General features: G+C 42.9%; 1 protein-coding gene across 1 annotated transcript in view; it reads right to left on the bottom strand.

Annotated features, from left to right (window-relative positions):
* The window catches only part of LOC124608121 (sodium/calcium exchanger 1-like), a 226504-nt gene that overhangs the window by 143787 nt on the left and 61901 nt on the right, over positions 1 to 20816 (bottom strand). Inside the window, exons 2-3 of the mRNA XM_047139961.1 lie at positions 3424 to 3566; positions 1782 to 1881 (exon numbers count right to left, since the gene is read on the bottom strand). Of these exons, the coding sequence (XP_046995917.1) occupies positions 1782 to 1881; positions 3424 to 3566 (243 nt within the window). The remainder of the gene's footprint in view (positions 1 to 1781; positions 1882 to 3423; positions 3567 to 20816) is intronic.

Here is a 20816-nt window from a genome sequence, read left to right as displayed (position 1 = left end):
GCAGTAAACGATGTTTATGTTTTTTCAGACCTCCTGTAGCGTGATGGCGGATTTTTTTTTCGGGTGGGAGGGTGGGGGGTGGGGATGGGTTGGTTGACTTTGACTACACTGACACGTGTATGAAATGGCTTAGCGTCACTCGAAGAACCTCTCCCGCCCCCCCCCCCCCCCGCCCCCTTCTCCCAGTACCTTCAGTGCCACATGTTAAGTAGTTCAAAGATGATCCTGTACAGAGACAACCATTTACTGATTACTATATGGCAGTGTGACAGGCAACCATTTCGACACACCTCAAATGAATTGCACTAAGTCGTTGGACTAGTGTCTGCTGTCCGTATGTGAAATCTAGGGGAGTATTGAAAGGGTTGCCTGATAAGCCGGCACCTTAAAGTCGATGGGCGGCTGTCCCCGTACAAGGACATTTTTCAAGTGGTCAACAAATGTGCGCGGGTGTCACAGGCATTGCGAACTGGAGAGCCTTACATGGATCTTTTGCCGTTTTATTCACGCGTGTATCAGTGTTGTCCTCCCCCCCTCCCCGCGCCATCACACCACAGGAGGTCTGGAAAAGCATAAACTCCGTGGTGCTTCGAATTACGCTCAAATTTCGTGAATAGTTTTGAGAGGTCCCTTATGGTTCCACCCCGTATACCAGAACAAAAGTTGCGGTTGCGCTACACTCCAAAGCGGTGAGAGATCAATTTCATTGGGATTGCAGGCCCACATGTCCTGAGAGAAGGGTCGAATCGTCCTGTGAGTGTCAGCAGTGTTTGAGGTTGACGAGAACGTCTTCCTGTTGCCCGTCACAATGTGAACTGGCGTTTTCGACTGCGAAATTTATATTAAGTACTCTCTCTCTTCATCGCTGTAAGCCTGCCGACGGTGGGAATAAATAAGGGCTTTTGTCGCAGTGATTCCGCACCACGCAGAAGTTATTACCTAAATAGTATGCAAGAGTGTCAATAAATAGCTGTTTTCCAAACGTTTCAGTGTCTTCCTCTTAAAGGAGAAATATGACATCATGTAGCAGGAAGGGTTCAGTTACCATCTGAAAATATTCGTGCTTAGTAAGAAATAAGGAATTACTTAACGTTCCAAGATATGTAAGAACGTTACGAGTTGTTAAACAATAACAACAGTGACGAAGAGAAAAAAATATTAAAATAATTTTAGCCAAAAATTTGTGTGTTAGAGAAGAAAATTAGCGTCACTGCGAGATTTTCAGCTGCACTGATGGGATTCTTGAACAGTTTGCGCTTTTTTTCTATAAACTGCAAAATATGCGCAAACTAATCTAAAATAAAGCCCGCCCGGTTAGCCTTTCGGTCTAATGTACGGCTTTCCGGAGTGGGAAGGAGCGCCTGGTCCCCGGCACGAATCCGTCCGACGGACTTGTATCGAGGTGTGGCGAGCCGGCCAGTCTGTGGATGGTTTTTAGGCGGTTTTCCATCTGCCTCGGCGAATGCGGGCTGGTTCCCGTTATTCCGCCTCAGCTACAGTATGTCGGCGATTGCTGCGCAAACAAGTTCTCCACGTACGCGTACACCATCATTACTCTACCACGCAAACATAGGAGACAGTTACGGGGTTTCGAAAAAGTGACCCTTTCATTGTGTTACGCAGTGTATTTGTAGCGTTCTGCTTTAGTCTCTTGTTCCAAATGACCAAAATGACACTACAAGAAATACAGACACGTGTCGCTCAATTAGATAGATATGTAATTCTGAGAACCTTTAATAAATCCTTAGCATGTTTTTAAAATAGCTTGTAAGTGTACTTACCCGGGCTGACCGTGATTGCCTCGATGAATTGTTCTTTCCAGGAGGACGTGCCGATTAACAAAGAAGCGTTTGCCCTCTGCACCAGTTTGTCGACCGTGTTCTGAAACAAAATCGAATCATTATATACCCGCTAGTTGTACCGTTAAGCAGAATACTCTCGCAATCTCCAATCTGAGCAGAAGTAATAATCGCTGTGGCGTTGGCATCACGACAGACGAGTTCAGTAGTTCGTTGATTAATGTTTATGACATGAGTAACATTGCTGTAACTGATCAAAGCCGTAAACTGACATTTTCCATAACTCAAATCAAGCTAACAACTTTCTGCAATATTTTGAAGATATTGGGTCTACAACTTTGCTTCCGCCGTTTTGCAAAAGACGGCAGTAGCGGCAAGTGCGGTTCCGGTGGTTGGTCATAGGTGTAATACAATAAGCTTAGGCATCTGTAAACATAATACCACAAAAATATTAGTCGATTTGTGACTGCATCTCTACTAAGTACGTCAAGTTAAGTACCCATTTCTCGCCATATGCGGGAAGTTTTAATTTTCTGCTTTAACATGAAGAAATCTGCGGCTGTGGTTCCTAAAATGCTGGGTAACACCAAATATTAGTGGAGGAACGTGCAGAGAATGTTTTCAACACCTTAAGAACGACGATTTTCATGTCGGAGACCGGCCTGGCGGTGGAAGACAAGGTTTTCGTAGCTACTGAAACAGACGAAGACACTCACAGGACATCATTATCGAAAGCAATTGATGCCTTCAAGCCCAGCAATGAATCACAAACGGCCACAATACAGTGATAGACACGTAAAGGTAATTTTGCAGCAGGTCAGTGCTCGACCCCATGTCCCAACCCGCGTCAAAATGTACATGGAAACGTTGAAATGAGAAGTCCTATCCCTCCCGCCGTATTCTCCAAACGTTCCTCTGTCTGACTACCACCTTTTTCGATCAGTGGCATACAGTCTGGCTGACCAGCACTTCCGATCATATGAACAAGTGCAAATTGAATCGACTCATGGATCCCCACAAAAGACGCCCAGTTCTTCCGCCACGGGATTCGTATGCTATCCGCAAGTGGGAGAATGTGGTGGCCAGCGATGGGCAATTCTATGAACCATATTTTTTTTGTAAGTTTTTCACAATAAAGCCCCAAACTTCGAGAAAAACGGCGGAAGCAAAGTTGTAGACCTAGTATATTTCCATTTTTTTAAATGGAATGAGGCAAAAGTAAGTAACATTACAACAGCAACAACAAACTTAAGTCACTCAAAATCGGACATTTATGGTCTCTCCAGTTTTGGATTAAAGAGGTGGATATAACAGAACATGCATTGATTAATGGCATGTTTGCTACGGGATACTTCCCTTCATCCTTATAAAACGATATCTGTTAGGCCTGTTAACAAAAACACGACATTAATGTCAACGGCTTCTGTACTCAGCTTTTCAAAAGCAGTAGAATACTGCACGCATGTCCAGATCTGTCAATATCTGTTTGCAGTAGCGTACTAAGGGATTCACAGGATGGTTGCATATCCGTTTTGTCAGCAGTGCGAGCAGCTGGAAATATTGTTTTATTCGTATTATCCTCAATCGAATCGAGATTACCGGTCAGTCCGGCCGGCCGGCTCACCTTGAACTCCTTGCTCTCCTTGATGCGTATGAGGGTGCGGGTGACCTCGCCGAGCTTGGGGCGGCCGAGCAGCGCCACCTTCTCCTCGGGCGTGAGGTCCTCCGGCTTCTTGAGCTCCGCCTCGGCGGCCAGGCCTGCTTCGTCTGCACAGGGAAGCGGGCGCGGTGAGCGATAGGCGCTGCTAGCTGCCTCCACTTACCTGCCGCTCCAGTCCCCACGGTCCGCCGTCGCGCCGTACCTCCGTGGCCAGTTGTCTCGGATACGCTGCTTTTGGAATGGGAATCTGGGCTGTCTTCTTAAACTCTACCTAACTTAGTACGTAGCGGGGCTGGCCTGAAAGTTTTCGGAATAAAAGGTGTCGTGAGGTGTATTGCGTATCACTACGGCTATCTATTTCATTCACCCCTTGCCCCTCCTCCTCAGCTCAACTTCTGTTTGCTTCCACCATTATCTTTTCCTCTTTTGCGACTGTTGCGGACTCTTCTGATCTTCAATCTTCGAGTAAGGTAGTTGTTGTGGTCTTCAGTCCCAAGACTGGTTTTATGTAGCTCTCCGTGCTACTCGTACGAGCGCCGGCCGCGGTGGTCTAGCGGTTCTAGGCGCTCAGTCCGGAACCGCGCGACTGCTACGGTTGCAGGTTCGAATCCTGCCTCGGTCATGGATGTGTGTGATGTCCTTAGGTTAGTTAGGTTTAACTAGTTCTAAGTTCTAGGGGACTGATGACCACAGATGTTAAGTCCCATAGTGCTCAGAGCCATTTGAACCATTTTTACTCGTACGAGCGTCTTTAACTACTGCAACCTACACACTCCTTAATCTGCTTACTGTCTTCATGTCTTCGTCTCCCTCTACGATTTTTACCTCCTACACTTCCCTCCAGTACTAAATTAGTGATTCCTTGATGTCTCAGAATGTGTCCTATCAACTGATCCCTTCTTTCCTTGAAGTTGTGTCACAAATGTCTTGCTCCCCAATTCTATTCAGCACCTTCGAGTACGCAGCACCCTCGAATAAGGTATAGCTTCGTTATATGTAGGACATACACAGGGCGTCCTTCCAAAGAGGATCCAGGAGAATTTTCTTTGGTATTTAGGCTGATATTTGCAACTTTGTTTTAGGTGTGTGTAGATACAGTCAGCCCGAGGAAATACTGCTAGTCAAATGATTCATGCAACGCCCAGTGTGGAAAGCTTCGGTTTATTTCCAGTTACAAAAAAAATGTTCTAAAGCGAAATTTTGTGTATCCATTCGATAGAGCGGTCCCAGGCTACACTAGTGCGGTATTCGTTTTATCGGTATGTATTTACAGGAACGAGAAGAAAAATCAGTACTCCAGTAGCGCCTGGGGTGCCGCCCTGCCCTGTACCGTCTACTACGGCCATGCAGCAGTGCTGCTTATTTGCTGCTGGAATACTGATTATTATTCTTCTTTCACTGCTTCTATTAATATATATCGATAATACGAATATCGCACTAGAATAACTCGTGACTGTTCTTTGGAATGGGCATGTCAAAAATTATTTTGTTTGCAACGAGGAACAAACCGATGTTTTTCATCAACACCGGGCATCGCGTGATGCACTTGGTGAGCAGTATTTGTTTGGGCTGACTCCGGCTACACACTGAAGTGACCAAACTGAAAATATCTGGCGAAACACCAGAGAAAATTCACGTGAAGAATCTAAGGACAGCCGCCCGGTATAGTTCGTTTCTCTAAGGAATCCACCACTTAAAGCGTAATTTGACATTAATACTTGTACATCTAATGTCAGAGACAATCAATTTTGTTTTTAATAGTAAACAAATCTACAGGGTGTTCTAAAATGATCTTTTCAACGTTGATCACGTATATTTAAAAAATGAGGGTAGGTAAGAAGGCGCGTCTTACATCAGAATGTTCACACATACCTGAAATCTTCTTTGCTGGTTAGTTACTGACAAAAATGGCCCCTCCGCCCTTGCCCCCCCCCCCCCCCCACCTGTAGATAGCACAGTGTGCTTAATGGCTAATAGAGACCATACGTGACAGCCAGGTCCCACTTCCGATCATCAGACAGTAATACACTTGGTTCAAAGAAACCGGAAGTGTCATGAAGAAGACGAGTTCTCGGTGTCATCTGATAAAAGGTGACGTTCACAGACGAAGCTTACTTTGATGTTTCTGGGAAGGTAAAATGATACACTATGATGATATGGGGTTCTGAGAACCCCCATTTTAGCAAGAAAAGAGTGGGAGATAATCCAAAAGTAAAACTGTGGTGTGGTCTGTTTTATGACCGTGTGGTGAGATCGTTTTTCTTTGTAGAGGCGTCAATACCCTCGACTGTTTATCCGCACATGTTGGAACAGTCTGCATTACCACAGGTCGAAGAACTGGAACATCTACATCTACATCTACATCTACATCTACATCTACATACATTCTCCGCAATCCACCATACGGTGCGTGGCGGGGGGTACCTTGTACCACAACTAGCATCTTCTCTCCCTGTTCCACTCCCAAACAGACCGAGGGAAAAATGACTGCCTATATGCCTCTGTATGAACCCTAATCTGTCTTATCTTATCTTTGTGGTCTTTCCGCGAAATGTAAGTTGGCGGCAGTAAAATTGTACTGCAGTCAGCCTCAAATGCTGATTCTCTAAATTTCCTCAGTAGCGATTCACGAAAAGAACGCCTCCTTTCCTCTAGAGACTCCCACCCGAGTTCCTGAAGCATTTCCGTAACACTCGCGTGATGATCAAACCTACCAGTAACAAATCTAGCAGCCCGCCTCTGAAATATTTCTATGTCCTCCCTCAGTCCGACCTGATAGGGATCCCAAACGCTCGAGCAATGCTCAAGAATAGGTCGTATTAGCGTTTTATGAGCGATCTCCTTTACAGATGAACCACATCTTCCCAAAATTCTACCAATGGACCGAAGACGACTATTCGCCTTCCCCACAACTGGCATTACATGCTTGTCCCACTTCATATCGCTCTGCAATGTTACGCCCAAATATTTAATCGACGTGGCTGTGTCAAACGCTACACTACTAATGGAATATTGAAACATTACGGGATTCTTTTTCCTATTCATCTGCATTAATTTACATTTATCTATATTTAGAGTTAGCTGCCATTCTTTATACCAATCACAAATCCTGTCCAAATCATCTTGTATCCTCCTACAGTCACCCAACGACGACACCTTCCCGTACACCACAGCATCATCAGCAAACAGCCGCACATTGATATCCACCCTATCCAAAAGATAATTTATGTAGATAGAAAACAACAGCAGACCTACCACACTTCGCTGGGGCACTCCAGACGATACCCTCCCCTCCGATGAACACTCACCATTGAGGACAACGTACTGGGTTCTATTACTTAAGAAGTCTTCGAGCCACTTACATATTTGGGAACCAATCCCATATGCTCGTATCTTAGTTAGGAGTCTGCAGTAGGGCACCTAGTCAAACGCTTTCCGGAAGTCAAGGAATATGGCATCCGTCTGATACTCTTCATCCATGGTTCGCAAGATATCATGTGAAAAAAGGGCGAGTTGCGTTTCGCAGAAGCGATCCTTTCTAAAGCCGTGCTGATGCATGGACAGCAACTTCTCTGTTTCAAGGAAATTCATTATATTCGAACTGAGAATATGTTCGAGAATCCTGCAACAAACCGATGTTAAGGATATTGGTCTGTAATTTTGAGGATCCGTCATTCTACTCTTCGTATATACTGGCGTCACCTGCGCTTTTTTCCAGTCGCTGGGGACTTTACGTTGGGCAAGAGATTCGCACATCATACAGCACTAGGACGGTGCTCCTTCTCACTGGGCCTCAGTCATTAGGTCGGCTTTCGACGGGACATTTCCAGGACGCTGGATTGGCAGAGGAGGATGTATTTCTTGGCCCCCAAGTTCTCCGGAAATAACCTCATTATATTTGTAAGGACACCGTCTACCAGGCCCCTGTGCGCGACCTGAAGAAACAGCAAGCTCGTATCAGAGCAGCAGTTGCACACGTTAATGAGGACATACTAGGCAGGAATGAGAGGAACTCGAATATCGCTTAGATATCCTGCACGTTGCCGAGGTGAGAGAAAGCGCAAGTGGTTCCAGTATTTAAGAAAGGTAAAAGAATGGACCCGCAAAATTACAGACGAATATCTCTAACTTCTGTTTGCTGCAAAATCCTTGAATATATTCTCAGTTCGAATGTAAAAATCTTTTTTGAGACTGAGAAGCTTAGCCGCGTGGGGTAGCCGCGCGGTCTTGGGCGTCTTGTTACGGTTTGCGCGGCTCGCCCCGTCGGAGGTTCGAGTCCTCCCTCGGGCATAGGCTGTGTGTGTTGTCCGTAGCGTAAGTTAGTTTAAGTTAGATTAAGTAGTGTGTAAGCTTAGGGACCGATGGCCTCAGCAGTTTGGTCCCATAAGACGTTACCACAAATTTCCTGAGAAGCTTATGTGCACGAATCAGCACGGTTTTAGAAAGCATCGCTTGTGCGAAACTCTGCTTGCCCTTTTCTCGCGTGATATATTGACATCTATGGATGAAGGGCAACAGGAAAATTCCATATTTCGAGATTTCCGGAAAGCATTCGATACGGTACCCCACTGAAGGCTGTCAACGAAGGTACGAGCATATGGAATAAGTTCACAGATGTGTAAGTGGCTCGAAGACTTCTTAAATAATAGAAGCCAGTGTGCTGTCCTCTACGGCGAACGTTCATGAGAGGCAAGGATTTCGTCAGGAGGGCCCCAAGGAAGTGTGACAGAACCACTGTTGTTGTCTAGGTACATAAATGATTGGCGGACAGCATGGGCGCAATCTGCGGTTGTTTGCTGATGATGCCATGTTGTACGGTAAGGTGTCGAAGTTGAGTCACTGTAGGAACATACAATACGACCTAGGGAAAATTTCCAGTTGGTGTGATGATTGGCAACTAACAATACATGTGGAGAAATGTAAGTTAATGGGGATGAGCAGGAAAATCAAACCTGTAATGTTCGGATACAGTATTACTAGTGTCCTGCTTGACACAGTCAGGTCGTTTAAATATCTCGGTGTAACGTTGCAAATCGATATGAGGTGGAAAGAGCGTGTGGAAACTGTGATATGGAAGGCAAACGATGGACTGCGGTTTATTGGGAGAATTTTTGAGAAGAGTGGTTCACCTGATAAGGAGACCGCATATAGGACGCTGGTGCGACCTATTCTTGAGTACTGCTCGAATGTTTGGGATCAATGCCATATCGGATTGAAGGAAGACATCGAAGCAATTCAGAGGCGGGCTGCTAATTTGTTACCGGTAGGTTCGGATAACGCGTAAGTGATACGAAGATGCTTCGGGAACTCAAATGGGAAAGACTATCGGGAAAATTTAGAGAACCGGCATATCACGCTGACTGCCTAACGACTCTACTGTCGCCAGCGTACATTACACGTAAGGACCACGAAGACAAGATACGAGAAATTAGGGCCCATATAGAGGCATACAGACAGTCGTTTTCCCCTCGTGCTGTATGCGAGTGGAAAGGGAGGGAAACGGCAAGTAGTGGCACTGGATACCGTTCGCCACGCACCGTACGGTGGCTTGCAGAGTATCTGTCTAGCTGCGGATATAGATTCCAGTCTGTTAAACGGGCGCCAACACTTTAGGTGTGTGTGAACGCTATGGCGCAAACAGCACCTTTCTATCTATCCCCGTTTCTGAAATGTACGCTATCTAAGTTGTATAGCTCATTTGTGACAATGTACATTACTCATTGTGTTCTGACAACTGTAATGTCATGTGTACAGGAATACATAACAAAAACTCACTGTCACAAGATATCGAACACTAGTGTGAATCAAGGCAAAGAATGCACAAATCATTAAATTATCTTGGGAGTTGGCCATGCAATCTGTTCATTCCCTTTAAAGGTGTTTTTTTTTTCCTTTGACATCCAGCATCTCCTTCACCAATTGATGTCTACAGCAAAGCCTTCTTCGCAGGCTTTTTGGCTTCCATTACAAAAAGGTGTTTCTTCTATCTTTTCATCTATGTTCAGTATCTTTAATTTCTCTCTGAAGTTTTCGTTCCGTATTTCATGTCTAAAGGTAAAATTTTGTAGGTAGGCTTCACAGCTGTTCTGTTCTATTGAATTTTATCTACGTTTTGTCTCTGTACATTTTCTGCATCTATGTTGCCCCTTCTGGGAAATTTTTCAAGGTAACACCGAAGTGTGAACTGTCTGCCGACGCAATAGAAGATACGTGAATTTCGACTACAGGATGTAATTTATTTTTAAACGGTATTTTACGACGGCTTCGTTCACTGCAATGAATTTAAAGTTTTAAAAACGAAAAGCAGTCAGAAGCTTTCTGTTAACCGACAACTACTCGGTGCATAGTTTTAAACAAATTCGGGACTCATTAAACAGCAAAGGAAGAAATAAAGTAAATCGAGAAGCACACGTAGCATGCGATATTCACTGTTGTAACGTCCCATATGCAGGTAAAAGCTAGTTTCGTGCAACTGTACAAAATATACGACCGTAGTTTTCTGCTGTTTACTGGAGAAATTTCTCAAATTGCTGGGCCCAGTGAGTGTATGGAAAAACATTGAACGTTTAAAATAACGCATTGCGTCAGACAGACGCGAAACAAAGCGCAGTGGCGCTACATTGTATCTAAATGATTGAATAATCCAAATTTTTTAAAGATCCGTTATATTTTTAATCTACCGGAACAGCTGAGCGTCATCCGTTCGATTGGTTTGATGTTGACCTTCATTTTCTCTCTCTTCCTCTATTCTATTCATATCTGTATGCATCTACCCAGAACATGCACAATAAACTATTCTAAATTTTTCAACCGTAGTCCTTTTTTGTAATTCTTCTGCGCTGCTTTTTCCTCCACAAAGAAATTAAATACTGCAGAAGACATCTCCCATCAACCTTTCTTACCTCTGGTACATGTTTTTTAATGTTCACGTATTCTAACTAATGCCGTTATCTACATACTTTACAGTATCCAGACACTTATAAAATTTTCTTGAAAAAAACTTTCTTTGCCTGTTTCAATTTTCTTGTTGTTTTTATCTTGCTTCGTTTGTCTTATAGATATTATCTACCGAAACACAGTTCTTTATTTTCACCAACTTTGAATTTTAGCTTGTTACTCTTCACTTTGTTATAATTGATTAATTTGCCTTTAATTTTGTTTTTCTTTAATTTGAATTTTGTGAAAAACGAACTACCCATTGCAGTTGATATTCACTGAAAAATTCCTTCTCATTTTTAGCGTGTACTAAGTATGATTTCTCCGCGCAAGAATAAATTTTGTAAAATTGATCATGTGTTGCTTCCGATCTTTGCTAGAAGACAGAGGTAATGAATAGGTAGGTAGGGTGAGGCGTGCTAGTCGTTTGAATCTCCCTCGTTAGGCAATAAGATTATTCAATGTATGTGATGTAAATTATTATCTATATTATATTTGCATGGGCTGAAGCTATCCTCTTCGCTTAACGGAACGAGCAATGAGTAAAGTGTTCCTGAAACGTCGTATATTATATGGCTTCGTTCTGAAAATATTTTTAACCTAGTAAGTACGAAAATAACGTAGCATTTCTTTGGTGAACGGTACAGTGAAAATTCATGCAGAATTATCGTTCCTCTACTGACTACCGAATGGAAAATTATGTCTGTTGGTCTCATTTGCATAGAAAACAGAGTAACTCCTCTTTTCGATTCTATTATAGAGTTTACGGATGCATAATTTACAATATCACGTTGTGCAAAATATTGAGTCAGTCCTCCATAAATAATAAAGTACGTTACGATTATTACGTTGTTCAGCTACCCATAGAAAAAGTCATATTTTGCAGTATATCGTATATGATGGGCAGAGTCTGTAAGAATTTGAGCAAAGAAACATTTAAGTAAATAAGCGTGTGTTAATGATATCGAAACATTCTTTGTCAAGGGAATAATTTGAGTTGGAAAGAGACATGAGCTCTTCATCACCAGGAAAGGCCGTATTAACTCTATTACACCAGATCTCACTTTTCATACTATGTCTACTATATCCGGACTGGCCAAATGCAGATTTTTAAATGTTTCTCTTGTTTTCATAAGCCATGAAAGTTTCCCGTTTTTTTTCTACCTTTCGCTGGCACTTAGAGGAAAGTTTTACAGTATCGATAAAACAATGCGAACAATCTCAGAAGTATCTGTGACAGTTACACGATATTTTATTTTCAGTATCTAACAAATATTCGAATCACTGTTTTTTGCGCGTTGCGGAGCACGTGTGTTCATGTGTTAATTGAAGCTTCTACTCGATGAAAGCCTTAGCCTTGAAGCTGACTATTGGTGTCTGGGAGAGTTAGTGCAGCGCTGGAAGCTTGTCAGTTTTCCTCTTCATACCTGAAAGACAAACGGGTTAGTGCGTACAAAGATGCGGCGCCTCTTACACCTGCCGTGTGTCGTTGACAACCTCTGACATCATCGAAGGGAAGGGAGTACTTAGAACACAATGAAGTGACGTTAAGGCTGCTGCACATTCCAAAGTAGCAGAAATGTGTACCTGTAGGTAAGAGTGTAGCTGTCCTTACAACAAGTTTCTTTTAGTTTCCGTTAAATTTTATCTCCTGTCTTGTACTATTCAAATCCAAAACTTGGTACGTGTGGCTTAAATTGTGAAATTAGGTAGTATGTGCTGTGAAACTCACGTATAGAGATGTTGGCTTGTAGTTTCGTGGTGGATTTCAGAGCTAAAGATAAATCCGACATGGAGCATTGTCAGTACTGCTATTTACAAACTGAAATGAAACTATACTCCGTAGCACTATCGTCGGCGCAGGACACTGTCGTGCTGACCCATCGCTCTGTCCTCTGTTTGAGGCGTCATAGGACGTCTAGGTTACAGGGCCTGTGGTCTGCGCATCTTTCTCCCGGCTTCCGAGACCAGATTTAGCACTTAGCCTTCGAGTGTCTCCGCGGTTCTGCGAATGGGGCCTAGTAGATCCTGTTCCAGTTCTTCCATAGAGGATAAACCCCTTACAGTATCGGGGATCTAATTCGGATCCTCAGTGTGGCTTGCTTACCGCCCAGTCACGGATGTGGTAGTGATACTGTTTGATAATTCCAAATACCTGTGCCCCACATGGGACTAAAATGTAGCTGCCGATAACCAGTGCCCGGACAGAGATAAAACAGGAGAAAAATTTGGAACAGTGATGTCTAGTGGAGGACTTGCACTTTGACTTCCACTCTTTGCACTCAAAGGAAACAATTTTTTTATCCACATAGTTCATCGCCAAATTAGTGTGTGGGGCAGCCTGTGCTTGAAAAGTGCATAAGAGTACTTGACTGCAGGTTGAGCACCTAACTCAGATACAAAGCATTTGAGTCCCCCCTTTTCTCTGCGTAACACTTTAGATTTTTCGTGGTAGAGAAAGGCCAGTGGCTCTGGGTAGAGGAGTCTCCGTCCTTAACAAACCATATGACGAAACCCGTATAGTGCGTTCAGGCTGCAAGGCTGTATGGTCTGCCACGGTTGAAGCGTTTTTCTGCTTGCTCCCGCAAAGTCACAGTTAGGCTCAATCTATATACTTATGGACCAGGCGAGATGAGTTAGAAGTTCAAGACTGCTCCACATACTGAACACTGACAGTAGTGATGGACGCCAGACGGAGCAAATTTTTGGATAACGTGAGAATGGCGGTGGAAATCAGCGTCCCGTCATTCGCTTTAATCGATTTAGAGATATTATGGTAGGCTGTGGCTGGATGGGCGTTCGAACCAAGGTCCTTCCTAATGAGAGCGCAATGTTTTACCCGTTGCGTCAACTTGTTCGTTAACGCGATAGTCCACCAGTTTCGTATAAGAGGTTGGTGCAAGTGAACAATTGACCAAAAGGCCCAATTTAACATAATGAACTGGCCGGTTCTTCTCTTTTTGCCGCGTTTATTCCCTACCAAATTACGCAAGGTGAGATATTGTCGGCCAAATCAGAACGGAGGAGATCTTGCTCTCGCTCACTATCTCTTTCTCATTCCCCATCTCTTTCCCTATCTCTCGTCGTTTGTCGTTTGAGTGTGTATGTGTGTGTGTGTGTGTGTGTGCGTGTGTGTGTGTGTGTGTATACGAAATTGATCACGCCAAAAATACAATCTTCACTATAGTATAAAATAAAACAAAAATTTGTTGTTCGTTAATACAAGGATAATTAATGGCCATTAGCAGAACTCATTTATCTATGATTCCAACCGCATCCGCAGGTGTCAAGAGGCGCCACATAACTCACATAAGCGTTAACTTCCCGAGTGAGCTCCACTGTGAAGTGGGCCCTTCAGGAAAGCGAAAATCCTCTGATGCTTCGAACGCAGGCCTGCCTCACTCTTTCGTTCACAAGCACACAGGGTTTGCTCCAGGCCGCACACCGCGGGAATGAAATGTTCCTTAACCAAGCAGAAGGAACAGTTGTAAACAACGTACTGAAATGTGCATCCTATTCAAAACTACGGTAGTAAAACCAGCAAGGTGGTGAATGCTCGAAACAGGCGTTTCTGAGAAGCGGGTTGCGTTCGATGTGAGCTAACTTAGAATCTATACTATGTGCAGCAACTTACTGAGGAAGGGAGGAGCCGAATCCGCTTATCACAACACAGTGCATCACTATATTATATAGTTCATCTACGTGCGTGAAAGGACTGCGCAGTGTTCACTGTTATCGCAAAAAGTGAACTTTGAAACCATCTGTTTGGTGGGAAATACGATTTTCGCTAGTCTCAGTACAGGCACTGACGTGTGCGTCCTGCAACAAGCGAACTTCTCACAGAACAGATGCCACTCCACGTGAGAAACGATAGCGATTTCCCGCAGAGCAACTTTTTCTACTTTTTTTTCTTTATTTGCTGTCGAGTGTTAGTGATCATGATACCAAACGCAATGCCGAGTCACATTATTGTGACCACCTGCTAGTGGCGCACTGCTAATACGGCTCGACGGGAGTCTGGCGCTCACTATCTGCCTTGATTCCAATAGCTATACGCTGAAGGGCAGCGGGGAATTCAATCCACGAATATAGCGGTCGAGATGGCCGCAGAGATATTTATTAGCTTAATATCAGGGAATTTTATGGGCATGTAAGAACTGTGGAGTGTTGTGCTCTTAAGCCATTTACTCAGTCTTCCATCTTATGTGACTGTGCATTTTGAGGCTAAGGGGTCATCCTTCCAGAAAAAAAATAGTGGACATAACGGATGAAGGTCATTACCGAGGATGAATTCGCAGTCACACTCAAGAGCAGGCTGTGTTCTTCCGGCAATGTACGCTGAATGTTTGTTCTCCACAGTCCCTTGGAGCAACTTCAAATCTTTTCCGTCATCGCATTGCCGTTTGCGAGAATTAAGACCCTAACGAGTTATCTCGGAGGTCGACACGCGACAGAATTCACTGAACTGTATGATAGACCTGTTAGTTGCCAGTTTATTTGCACAGTTATCTCTTGAACTGTGGCATACCTTTTGCCCATAACACACAGTCTTAGTAGACGGTCACGTCGGACGTCAATACCGATAGGAACTGTGTAGTTACAACGTCTTTTATACACACTGCTTAGTGACACTGACCCGCTTGTCACACTGTTTCGCCAAACGACGTGTGAACAGTTCTGAAATTTCGCCGATTTTGAAATTCAGGCCTCAGAATGTCGTGGTAATCATTTTTCCAGCATAGGCGGAACGGCAGCATCGATCTTAAACTTTTAATCTTTTTATTGCAGGTCGATTTCAGCTATCGTGTAGCTATCTTCAGTTCAGTTATACCTAAGACAGAACGACTCATCGTAAATATATCATGTTACCACATGACACTACAAATAACAAACATCAGTTTGATTCCCCATTCGTCTCACTGTCAGCTGCATTTGTATACTTCCCTTAGTACGTCACAAGTCGGGAAAGCCATTCGTGGTAGGCAGTGGTCATAATGTTTTGGCCAACCAGTGCAATATCTGGTCCTAACAGCGATAAAGGTGTATGTCATTGTTGGATGAGGGACCTGCGAGTGGGTTCTCTGCTGCCTAATTGGAAACAATTTCCTTCCTCGCACACAATTGCATATTTTCTTTGAGAAGTCTGAATTTTTTTGCCTTGAGTATATTTGCCCTTTTAGGTGCCTATGATGGGTGTGCGTAGAGCTTTAGTGTTCTGTGTTGTTGCTGACGGTGAGAGAGAAGGCGTATATAGCCGATTACTCTGGAATAATTCCGAAGAAGCTGTCGAACTTGACACCCCCATCCGAGGCACGGACTACGAACAGTGTAAGAGGCTCTTACTATATGCAACACTCGGGAAAGGTTTCGAATATAACTGAAGCTACTGCCGCAAAGTATGTTTATCAAGGGTCTGTACTCCTCCCCTTGTTAGCCAAATAACTGAGACGAAAATTTCTTCGAATACCTGCATTAAAGCTAGTTACCTCCGAATAGAGAGTCAGTACACGAGTGGCAAAGGAAGCAGACTAGCTGGTCATAATAATGTGACTCAGTAATACGTGTCCGACGTAATAAAGGTACACTACGGAATTCTTTTATTTGGGATGTTTATAAAGGAAACGGCGGTTTTATACAACTCATCCGCTCATCCGAATTTCTTGAAAGACGGTAGGCTCTACGTTATCTGTAAATATTTACTTTATGCTGTTTCCAAGATGATAAGGCTAGACCTCCGGGGATGGTGTCCAAGCACTTCAGTTTTTACTTTTCTGTAGTATGTTGGTCATGATATTAATATCAGGACTGTAGAAACATTACTTCTTTTGCTTATGAGATTCTTATACGGAAGAAGTATTCAAGTTCTGAATAACGTGCTCCGATGTACATGCTACGGTAGCGTAATACTTGGGCTTGTTTTCGTGAGCGGCGGAAATGCGTTTATGAAGTCTGCTCAGACTACTTCTCTATATCACCCTACAAACTGTCTCACAATAGTCGTTTTTTCTGCTTGTTTCTGAGACGCATTCCGTTTAGTCTCACTTGCCAGCTGTCACTGGTGCTTGTAGATAGGTAAGAGTGAAGCAGATCAACGTCCTGATTTACGGAACTCGCAGAAGTATTTCGAAGGTGACTTTTTGCTCTGTTAATCATATACAGCTGATATTGCTGGAACATATCGAGTCACATCTTTACCTACGATAGTGATGTGGGCTGAATCAATGAACTGCCAGGATTTGAACCCGGGTCTCCTGTTCACTAGGCAGATGCGCTGGCCGTTACGCCACACTGGCACTCAGCTACCACAGCTGCACATGTTACCCCCGTACATCTCCCTCCCCGATACAAATTCCAACTCACGCCTAAGCTCACTGCTGCTCCTCTTCTAACCTCACATCAGTATTGCCAAGCTCTCCAATATTTTTATTTTATTTTATTTAGTCCTTCAAATCCTATATGTATAGAATATATACAAGGATATTGGACATGGTTAGGTATTTACAAGATAGAATACAGTTTGTATTGCAATCCTAAGGACTACAAATTGAAGTAATTTAGCTTCATACATACAACAAACATTACAGGCAACAGACAAAGTAGAATATTAATAATGCATCTTTATATTTGTTGTTTGGTTTTTATATATTCTGTCAGACTGTAAAAGCAATGATCAATTAAATATGCCTTTACTTCAGCCTTAAAACTACAGAGTTTACCTATTGATTTAATATGGTTAGGTAGATTATTGAAAATCTTTATCCCAGTATGTAGTGTGCCTTTTTGGCACACTGATGTTCTCATCTGTTTCGTATGAAGGTCAGATTTTTGCCTTGTATTGTGTGCATGTATATCTTCATTTTTAATAAGATATTCGGGTGTCTATCAATATATTGTTTGATGAAAACTGATCTTTCGTAGATAAAAATGCAAGGAAGAGGAAGAACTGACAGTTTTTTGAATATGGGTCTGCATGATTTCGTATTGTTTACCCCTTCAATAATTCTTAGTATTCTCTTTTGCATCCTGAAAAGTTTAATATTTGTTGTTGTATCACCCCAGAAGATTATGTCATATTTAAGTACAGAATGCACATAGGAGTAGTATACATTTTACAGGCTGGCTTTGCTGCAACAAGTTTTTCAGATCCGTAACATGTCACAGGTTTTGCTTAGTTTTCTTTGCAAATATTCAATGTGTACCTCCCATTTTGTGTTGTTCTGGAGCCAGAGTCCCAGAAATTTAGTGCTGTCAACACTTTCAAGAACTCTGTCCCTAAGTTCTATTTCTGTGTTTGGGTGGTGTCTTCCTTTTACATTATAGAAGTTCAGTGCTACTGTCTTTTCTTTGTTTATAATTAGCTATTACACTGGACTCGCATTCGGGAGGACGACGGTTCAATCCCGCGTCCGGCCATCCTGAATCATGTTTTCCGTGATTTCCCTAAATCGCTCGAGCCAAATGCCGGGATGGTTCCTTTCAAAGGGCACGGACGACTTCCTTCCCCGTCCTTCCCTAATCCGATGAGACCGATGACCTCGCTGTCTGGTCTCCTTCCCCAAAACAACCCTACCAACCAATTAGCTATTGTAATAGCACCTTAACAATGAGCGAAATTGGCTTTGAATCCCGGCCCTGGCAAACATTTTAATTCGTTGCTTCGGCCTACATCATTGTAGTAGAAAAAGATGAGACTCAATATGTCTCAGGAACATTAACTTTATATGATTAATATATCACATACTTTCTGAGTACAGGAAGGATTAAGCCCATTTCACTCATTGCTAAAGTGCTACAACATTGCAGAGCCTCGGCGATAAGGATGGGATTTTAGAAGGGGAATAAGCAATGAACTGAGGCGTAAGTTTGCATTTGTATCGGTATGAAGAAGTACTAGGGTAAACAGTGCAGTTGGGGGTCGCTGCAGTGCCGGAGTGGCATAATGGCTAGCACATCTACCTAGTAAGTGGCAGACCCGGGTTCGAGTCCCGACGTCAGTACAAATTTTAATTCACTGCTTCAGCCTACATCACTTTTGCTCTGTGTTTATCAAGAAAATAAGTAATGGATCCCCTTCAAAATACTCAAAGAGGACATTCGGATTCTTGCTTCCATGGCAGTTTCGACAAGAGCGTCCTGAGCATGTAACCGCATCATTCATGAAATAAAACTCTCTGGCATGTCGACCAAAATTTTAGGTGCCTTTCATGGGGATAGCGGTGTATGAGGCCCACCTACAATTGTGGTCGAGACATTAGAACAGTTTACACTACGATGCTGCCACACACCCAAAATACTCTCATTGAAATGTGAAGATGATTTCCACGGAACAGCTCTACATCGCTGCCGTGTTCCGAAATTATCTTCCGTTTTTACCTGCAACAAGCCATTGACGGCTCTTCGCTGGGAAACTTCGGCGAGTTCAGTTCGGAGACCTGAAGGCGCGTCCGTGTGAAGCAGTTCGTCTAACATTTCACGCTCTGAAGCTAGCAGGGTACCGCATGTCTGCTAGCTGAATATTAAATGCCGTTTGTCACAAGATGAGGCAATGTAAACGACATGTATTGTAAAAACAGCCGTTGCTCTAAATGCGAAGTAGTTTGAGACTTCAGCTGTAACTTGCTACGAAAGTGGAATAAGCTAACAACTATTACTAGTTCGTCGAGATTAGTATATTAACATGTCCACTTGAAAAGGTAGCCTACTATCAAAAGTGCGCCATTACTAGAAAAGCTCATAACTGGCTTCAGTAATCATTTTATTAGTCTAAGCTGCAATACTGAAAAACGTGGTTGCACTACCATGCGAATAAACAAAGCGCAGCTCCATGTGACTTCAGACCTAAATGACGTAGCGCCTTCAGATTTCCTCTCTCAGTTTCCTCATGAGAATATTTTCCAACTTATTGTTAATACTAAGCAATCAGAGTACAATTCTTTGAAGTAATATCTTGCTATACCAATGATTCTTCCAAGTTTTAAAATTGACACTACTTACTCCAAGAACTACTTATTATATAAATTTTCTAATCTAAATATTGCCGTGTAATCAATAATCAAGGAACCATGCAAGAGTACTATTATTTGTTAGTTTAATTATTTATCTAAATGCCACATGTTTTATTGTTAAATGGATTTCTACCTGCCACCATGCTTCATGAAAATTGTTTGAGCTCGAAGCTGACGCTAATAAAAAACGCTAAATTAAGCGAAGATCACGTATTATCACATTATTCATCAGTTTGAGATCCGTGCAATGAAATTTGTTGCTGACGTGAGCCTGTCTCTATTGTGCGAAATGCAGCAAAGCTCGATTATTTCAGCATCTACAGTACAACACACCTGAAGAAATATTGTCTTGAGATATCTCTAAAATCGCTGTCCCGGCACGTTTGTGTAAGACAGGAGAACAGTAGCTACGAAACTGATGCGAAAGTTAGATGGGTCTCAGAATGGAAATGGAGAGTGTTATTCAATAATTAAGCAAAAAACATAAAACTTTTGCTGAGGTTTTTTAGTTCTCGGAGGCGGTCCAATTCGAAGTAAGCTTTGGAATTTTACGATTTAAGAGTTTACGCCCAGTCCATTCGTACTACTCTTAACCACAGCGTGTAAAATACAGGGTGGTTACAATTAAACTTTCGCTGCTTGAGAGGAATCCTTAGTAAAACGAATGATCGTAGTACAATGAAATTAGTGGAAACATCTGTGAGCACACGAAGAAGAGAAATAACGAATAAGCCATTGATAGAAACGCATTTTAATTTCCATATGGGAGAGTAACATTTGTCAACTGCGTACCATCTTAAAGTTCCAGTTTAGAAACGTTACTTAATGTGACGACCATTTGGGTTCACGACAGCCTGGAACCACACTAGAGATAGCATTTCACAACTGTTCGTTGCACTTTTCGAAGGGGGACTATAAAACGTTCAGATGTCGTGACACAGCTTTTGCACTGGTTGAAGATCGCACATTGCGTCCAGCGCTTTCAGCCATGACAATAGCAACTCCTTCAACAATTTGTGGCGCAGTTGGCCTCTCGCAGAAGCAGTCCCAAATCGCCAGTTAATTCGTTCTTCTGAATGACTTTCTTCAACCCTGGTGCAGAAAGAAGATTTCTCCGTGTTCCTTTAATGCGTCGATACTTGCGAAGAGCGGCAGCACTGTTGCTGTTGTTTTTATAAAACCAGTGCCGGCGCCTAACGGTAAGCAAAGACACTGACACAAGTAATAACGCAAATCCTGCAGCGAACAGTCTGCACATCACTTCTAGGAACTTTGGTACCAATATGGTAGACAGTTTCCCATCTACACTGATTCAAGTAGCGAAACTTTAATTATAACCATCCTGTAGTGCGGAACTCTCTGAAGCTCGTCGACAGGAAAATATTGTAGCAAGAAACACTCGATATGACAGCTTCA

This window comes from Schistocerca americana, chromosome 1, assembly GCF_021461395.2.
Source record: "Schistocerca americana isolate TAMUIC-IGC-003095 chromosome 1, iqSchAmer2.1, whole genome shotgun sequence".
Taxonomy (NCBI): Eukaryota; Metazoa; Arthropoda; class Insecta; order Orthoptera; family Acrididae; genus Schistocerca; species Schistocerca americana.
The sequence above is the reverse complement of the archived record's forward strand: the minus strand, read 5'-3'. Positions and strand labels throughout refer to the sequence as shown.